This window comes from Halyomorpha halys, unplaced genomic scaffold (assembly GCF_000696795.3).
Source record: "Halyomorpha halys isolate HHAL.00 unplaced genomic scaffold, Hhal_1.1 Scaffold653.1, whole genome shotgun sequence".
NCBI classification, from domain to species: domain Eukaryota; kingdom Metazoa; phylum Arthropoda; class Insecta; order Hemiptera; family Pentatomidae; genus Halyomorpha; species Halyomorpha halys.
Window position 1 is genome coordinate 270517 of NW_027106142.1, and position 7646 is coordinate 278162.

The 7646-nt window shown below is 29.1% G+C and overlaps 2 protein-coding genes across 2 annotated transcripts in view; one reads left to right on the plus strand and one right to left on the minus strand.

The window, feature by feature from the left end:
* The window catches only part of LOC106685047 (uncharacterized), a 24055-nt gene extending 23348 nt beyond the window's left edge, over nt 1-707 (plus strand). The window contains exon 13 of the mRNA XM_014427523.3: nt 469-707. Coding sequence (XP_014283009.1) covers nt 469-559 — 91 coding nt within the window. The 3' untranslated portion in view covers nt 560-707. The remainder of the gene's footprint in view (nt 1-468) is intronic.
* Nucleotides 708-7086: 6379 nt separating this feature from the next.
* Nucleotides 7087-7646, minus strand: part of LOC106685049 (ubiquitin-like protein 4A) — a 7695-nt gene continuing 7135 nt past the window's right edge. Inside the window, exon 4 of the mRNA XM_014427525.3 lies at nt 7087-7374. Within this exon, the coding sequence (XP_014283011.1) occupies nt 7288-7374 (87 nt within the window). The 3' untranslated portion in view covers nt 7087-7287. The remainder of the gene's footprint in view (nt 7375-7646) is intronic.

Consider the following 7646-nt stretch of genomic DNA (forward strand, 5'->3'; position numbering starts at 1 on the left):
CATGAAATTTTTAAGATTACAGATACAAGTAATTTTAATTCTATTTAGTTATTTGTTTTCCAATTACTCATTAAAAATTCAGCCTTCAAGGCTTTACTTTTAATATTTAACACATTAAAGTAAAATACAATATTATACCAAAATTAGTTGTTAGCCTTATGCCAATAATTTATCTAAATTCATCTTTTATTGATTATAATTTTTATACATGAAGGTTATTTCCAAAAGTATGTATATTAAAAATGGTGATTTTGAGAAACTTATATCAAAATTTTTAAGATTATAGATGTATTTTTAATTTTATTTATTAACCAGTTTTAAATTATTGATTAAAAATTCATCCTTCTAGGCCCTACTTTTAATTTAAACTCTTAAAAATTTATTATACCAAAATTATTTTTTAAAAAAGTTGATTGTTCGGAATATATCTGATATTGCTTTAATTTGCGATTATAATTTTTTTTCCAGACCTGAGCCTGACTTTGAAGATCTCTTAAACAGCCTTTACTCACAGAATGGCTCTGGAAGGGGAAAGAAACGCTCGAAAAAGAACAAGTGATGAATTAAATAAACGTTGTTGGCCCCAGGCTTGACTCTAATACTCATAGGCAATCCTCCTGTCACTCGTTTTGGGAAACCAAAACTCACTCAGCTTTGATTTATCTACCTTTGTTCTTTGACTGAGCAACTTTTATGTTGTCTATAAACTGCCTTTAAAAAAAAAAAAGAAGAAAAAAATGCTAAATAAAAAATGAATTTTTTTTTAAAGTTTATTATGAGTCATATGTTTTTGTTATTTGTTATTACTATTTTTTTTTTGTAAAATTTGTTTAGTAATCTCATTTTTATGTAAGTTTTATTTTCTTTCTTTATTTTTCATTTGAAATATAAAATAATATCACTTAAATCTTTTAAAAATACCTTTCGCTTCCATAAAATATTTTGATCTTAGCTCGTAACTTATTCTGCATTCAGAATTAATATGTAGAGACCTAAACCTGTCAACATAATTACAAAATGTGTGCTTCACTTTTTGAATGTTCTTCATCCCTTTCCCATTAACGAATTTTTATGCTATTGGTTTATTTCGTTAATTTGTAAGATACACTATTCTGATAAACTATGTAGGAAGAAATCTAATTCGCTTTATAAGCAGTTTATAATTTAAACTGTTTGTCATATAATTTATTTTTTAAAATTTAATTTTCTGAATTTATTGGATGGAGGAACAGTCAGAAAGAGCCATTATTATCTTTAATATATATATCAGCATCCTGAAATGGAAGATTGGAGCACACAGAATAATACTGGAAGGAAATATTTTAGACTATAAATTATAAATAGGCTACTTGTTAGCGATCTTTTATTTTAATATCTAAAGGGGTTGAAAATTAAATGAGATGAACTACAGTCAAAGCACCTTATTTGCGGAAGACATAATATGATTTACTTAATTATTTATTGACTTAGGTAGCCTATCGTTAAACTGTGATTTCATAATTGTTATCTTAGCAGAATATGCCCCTTCTGCTAAGATAACAATTATGAAATGAATTCTTTACAGTTCAGTCATTATGTTCACTTACTTATATATATATATAAATATATGAAATATTCAGGATAGGAAAGTATTGCGATCTTGAAAAATTTTGGAATCAGAGTTTTCAATCGAAATACATGTTTTAATGGCTGTAGAGTCCAAATAAGAAAGCCTTGCAAAATGGTCTGCCTTTTTAGGTTTTTGTGTGCCAACAGCCTTGTGAAACCGAAAAGGTTAACAAAATTGAAATTGTGCACTAAATATAGGTAAATGATTCCCTGAAATTGACTTACTAACTAAAACTACTACTAAACTACTTTTTATACTATCGATTTTACAATTCTTTTAAAATAATTTTCTTGAAAACAGTCTAATCATTTTTATTAAAATTGTTTCACCAATGTATACTTAAAGGCTGTTTAATTTCAGATAGGGTCTTACCATTGAAATAGTCTGACAGGTCTTACATGCTTTAAAACCTTTAATTTTATTCATTTCGGATAATTAATCATCTCTCATTGTTAGTAATGATATAAAATGAATAAATGTGAACTGAAAGATCTCAACAACTAAAGGAGAAATATTCTCTCAGTTTAAAAATAAATTTCCGAAAATTAGATTAGTGATATAGATACATTATTACTATTAAAAAGCTAACTAACAGTAACAGATTTTAGGAAAATTATTATATAAAATAATGGAGGAGTGACAAAAAATGCATGAAATTATAAGGTGAGGCAGATGGGAAAACATTTAATGATTAATTGTTGTAAAATTGTTTGTTATACCATCTATAATTTTTACTTTTATTTTCATTTATATTATAAGGTTAGTAATAAAAGTGATTAACTTCCTTTTTCTAATTTTTACTGGAGAGCTTGGAGAAGTTTGCCAACTTTCTATCTAACCTGTAAAAAATGTAGATAACATACTTGAAATATGACTAGATAAAATCACTTATTGTTTATTGATGATTAAATATCACCCTTATTTGGTTCTCTTGGTTTTGGAAACCACTGTCTGGTTTTCTGGAAGACTGCTGTACAAAAGATGGAATCTTCAGTAGTTATATTCTTAGTAGTACGTTCTTAAATATGATATATCTGAAACAGGCTTTGTGTTTTCAGTCTAACACTTCTCTTTTTTGCTAATGCAAAGAGTTTTAGAAATGTTTGGAGTTTAAATTAAATTTTAATTTAATTATAGTAACCCTTTGTTCAAATCCATCTTTCTTGACATACAAACGCATGTAGTCGGACCAAGAAGGATCACCCTGAATTTATGGCTTGAACAACAGCATTGAAAACTCCCTCATAGAGCAACAGCTACATATTTCTACAGATGGCTGTGCATCAGGTAGTAACAAGGGAGCTGAAGCGGTTGTTTATTGAAGTTACTTTCAACTGTCCCGTTAAAGCTGGATGTGACAGTTATGATGGAGAAATGAACAGTTATGAAATGAGAAACTATTTACCTTGTGATGGAATCTTCAGTCATCCCAAGCCGCTATACAGAAATTATATATACTTGGAATTGCTGAGTCATCTGTTGAAGAAAAGTGTAGGAACAGCAGACACCTTGGGAAAAAGCTCTGCAACGGATACCAGGCCAAGTTGGTCTCAATCTGTTCGACCAATATCTTACAGAACAGCACAAACCATTGCATGTTCTACCTTTAAGTACAAGACAAGCATTAGTCAAAGTCCAAGCAAGTAAGAAGTGGGAAAACCTATTGAATGAGTAGTCTTCTGCAATCTTATCAGAGCTGAGGGAGTGCCTTTTTTTCCGCATGATAAAGGACTTGATCTCCAAAAACACCTGCATTGGATAGGCATCACAGAGACTGATTGACTTGCCCTCCATGTGACATGGATGGGAACTATATTCTGAAGTAATGAATTTAAAACAAAATGAAATTGCAGCAAAAAGCAACGTGTAATGGGCTATGGGAGAGAGAATGGCAAAATGGCCTTACTGTGGCATACGCAAAAGCTTTCTTAAAAGAACTGTTCTCAGTTTCTTCTTTTATTTTTTGCTGTCTTCTGTTTCTAAAATACAGATCATATTGCATCAAGTCCTTCTAACCATAGATGATCACCTGGTTACTTGGCACTATATTGAGTTGCACTTCTATAGTATGTTATAGTTGTGCAATGAAGCTCAAATGTCGGTTGGCTCCTTTTACTTGTTGAGAGAGGTACCCCTAATGTCATTTATTGTACATTGATTTAAATAGCATTTGATTACCTTTGATTCTCTTTTTCATGTAAACACTTAAAATTTTATTTGTTTTAATTGATCACCTTATATTATTTTTTATTAATTAACTGTGTAGTGTCAGAAGAAAGAAAAACCTGAAAGTGTGACAAAAACAGTACATTTTTACCACCTAACCAATATTACAGAAATATAGTAAGGGGAGGGGGGAAGTAATGCAATCTTGAATAATAAAGAAATATATTAATATAACATCCCCTATGCCCGATTTGTCGGATTCCACAGACTGCCGAGCACGTCATTCTCACCTGTACTGCCTATGAGGCACTGACAGCCAAGATGATGAGGGAGACGGGATTCAATGTTCTGACGGAGAATGATTTCCCTGAGCTGATCAAGGAAAAAAACTACCCATACTAAAAGACCTTCGTGTGTGGGTGGAAAGAAGCTGTAGGCTCTTCTCATTTCTCCCTGGGTAGGATAGAAGAAACTTCAACAGCAAGACCAGAGTAAAAGAACTGAGAGGTAAGTAGAAGAGCAAGATATGTTGCAATGAGTTGTACCCACTGCTGCGAACACCCGTATTGCTTAAACAGGCAGGGTAGGGTGATAAATAAATAAAATAAAATATTAGATGCTGATTCATAACGATATAATTCATTTTTTTAAGAACTACTAAATTTTATTCAAAAATAAGTATCTTAAAAATCAAATTTCTTTGAAGTTAGATTTCAGATCTTAATTAGGAGCCAGGCCAGCATGACAGGTACTTCAGAGAACCCACCTCAGGCTATATAGCTTAGATACAGGACCTATATAGTTTTCATATTATTGTAATTTACTCTATTTTATATAATTTTCTATTGTCACTCCTTTATACTCCTATAGTCTAGGGTTTCTGGTTTATTTAGCACAAATGTAGACCTGCAAAGGGGGTTAAAACTTGGCTATCAACAAATATTATTTTGAGATTCTTTTTTACTGCCACCTGTACTATAATTATCCTTCATTCTCTATAATGTCAAATAATTAAAAACTTTTTGTTTGAAAACAGTAAATCCAATTTAAAATTTTAAATATTGCCCTCTAGTTCATCTCAGTGTATCAAACTGCTTTATTTCTTTTCTTTCACAATGGAGGGCTATCACTTATTACTTGTAATAGGAGTGATGTAAGATAAAAAAAAAAACTTTTTTAAATAAACTTTTATTGTCACAAACATTAATCAGTTCACATTAATGGTGTTTTGTACATTTTACAATTGACAAATTAAAATTAAGGCAAAACTGTTGAGTAAAATCTGAAATATCTATAGTGATTATTACCGGCAGTCATTTTTCTAAATTTGTGTTCCTATAGTGGTGGAAAGAAATTAATTGAAATAAAAATGTTGGAGATGCTAAAACTTTTATTTTCAAATACTTATATTGTATTCGTCAAATGTTAAAAATACCAGTTTTGTAGGAGAGCTAATTGAATATATGAAGCATATAATTCCAAAACCAGCCAAGTCCATTTTCTTATTTTTGATATTAAGTTTTTTCTTTAACAGTTTTTATACAGAATAATGAGTTTAAAAATTTTACTTTACAAAATCACTTGCGATTCAACCATTCTTGAAATAAGTTCATTCATCTCATCAGAAATCTAATAAAAAAATTGTTTAAGAAAAATATAAAAAACTAGAAAATGGACTTGGGTCATTAAGGAATGTTATGTTTCCATTATAGTAGTTTACTATATATCGGCATTTCTTTACATGAAATTTAAGGGGAGTGATAGATTATTACATTTCACCTGAAGGTATTGATAGAAAAGCCACTTTAAAGTTAACTACTAAATATTCAATTGGGTCTTTTTGACATTTGACATTTCTACCACTCTCGATAGATAAATATATTTTTTTACAAATACAGTATAACTTGCCATTATAAGAGCTTACACTGATTATAAGGGATATTAAGAAGATGATGAACACGGCGTCATCACCTTTGAAAATCTAAAGCATTAGAAAAACAGTCTTCATGAACAAGAAACATTTTCTACCAAATGCAAGAAAAGAAATAAAGTGCAATAAACAATAAATAAATTCATAGGTATATATGTTTTAGATGTCCTGAAAAAAAGACAAAATCAACAACTACAATTTGTCTTTTTACTGCAATAGCTAATGATACTAATTAATCCAACTACTTGGTTTTTCTTCCAAAAACAATTTTGCAGACTAGGTAAAGTTGGATTCGCTCTTTTTACAGAACACTGACAATTTATGTATTTGAAATATTTAGTATGTATGTAATTATTATGTATTATCGGGAAGGTTTACTCAATTATGAGACAAATTGAAAAACAGAAACTAATTCAGTCGGGCTCCTCATGTTACTTTTAAGCAAGTTATACTGTCTATATTCTTAATTTTTTTAATATTAAATAATAAGAATGCCATTAATTAAATTGATAAGAAACATCATCAAAATTGATCAGAAAACATTTTTTTGTATAACTAATTTAAGGGAATGGGTTTTAATGGATAAAGTCGAGTGCAACATATATTTTGATTCTAATATACATTATAATGACTTATTTGTGTAAAAATCCAAAAGAAAATGAATAACTGATTCAAACTTCTATGGATTAAAGTGAATCTCACTTTGCTGCCTATTATAAACATAATAATGGCTAAGAAAATACAGTTTAGTCAATTTAAATTAATCATAACAGTTAGAAGATTTAAAAGTCAAATAAAAATCATTATTAAATTTAAAATATACAATTTTAAAACAATGCATATAATTTTTTTTGTAAAGAATTACTAACGATATCTGAAAAATAAACTAAATTTTGGAACATTGCAAAATGATACAATACAAATATTTTGGGTGCTGCTATGAAAAAGATTCCTAGAACTATGTTATATATACTCACTGCTTGTTGTGTTAAAAAACAACAGTAATATCCATCATAGGTTAATTCAATTTAAAATTACTTTTATAGAAAATTTATTTATCAAAGATTATATGATAATAATCTATTTCAAAATGATGTTTGAGCTTTTCCAAAGCTCATCTTCATAATATGAATAACCATATTATGCACAACACATTATGTTGTATCAAACAACACAACCATTTTCCATGATAATTGGAAATAGATAATGGCCTAATCTAAGACTCATGCTCACATGCTAAAACAAAGGAACTTTCTGAACTTGACCATAATTATTTGTTCATGTTAAATTAAAAAAAAAAAAAAAAAAAAACCGTTGTTAATTCATATAAACGAAAACAGGATGCTTACAAGCAAATGAATTGGCTAGTAAGGAAAACTAATTAAAAAAAAAAAGCAGTTTATATTTTCCATCCTCATAACCATACAGCTAAATAAATAATAAAATGGATGAAATGATAGATTACAAATTCCATATATTATATATATTACATATGATGTACACAGAACTATAAATGGTAGTCCATTAAAGGGTGCAATCCCTCAAGTCTTTATGAATAGCTTCCGGGCACTAGAGCTAACGGCTAACTCCTCTCTTCATCTGAATAATAGCAAGTAGCTATTCTTTCAATATCTTCTAAATTGAGGGTCGACATTGATCTGTAGAACTCCTTGAAATAAAACAAAGAAATTGGTAACATATTTATTTAGAAGCTAAATAAATTGTCAAAAACTTAAAAAGATTAATACTATGTTAACCTTTTAACAAGTTGAAACTGGTCAAAGAAAAATTCACTAACAAGATGATAAACACAATTAAGATACAATTCCGTAGCTTGATAAGCGAATCATAATAAATAACATTACAACAGAACTTAAGAGTACAGCAGAGTGAAGCATTGGCTTGTCTGCTGTTTAACATTACAACAGAACTTAAGAGTAC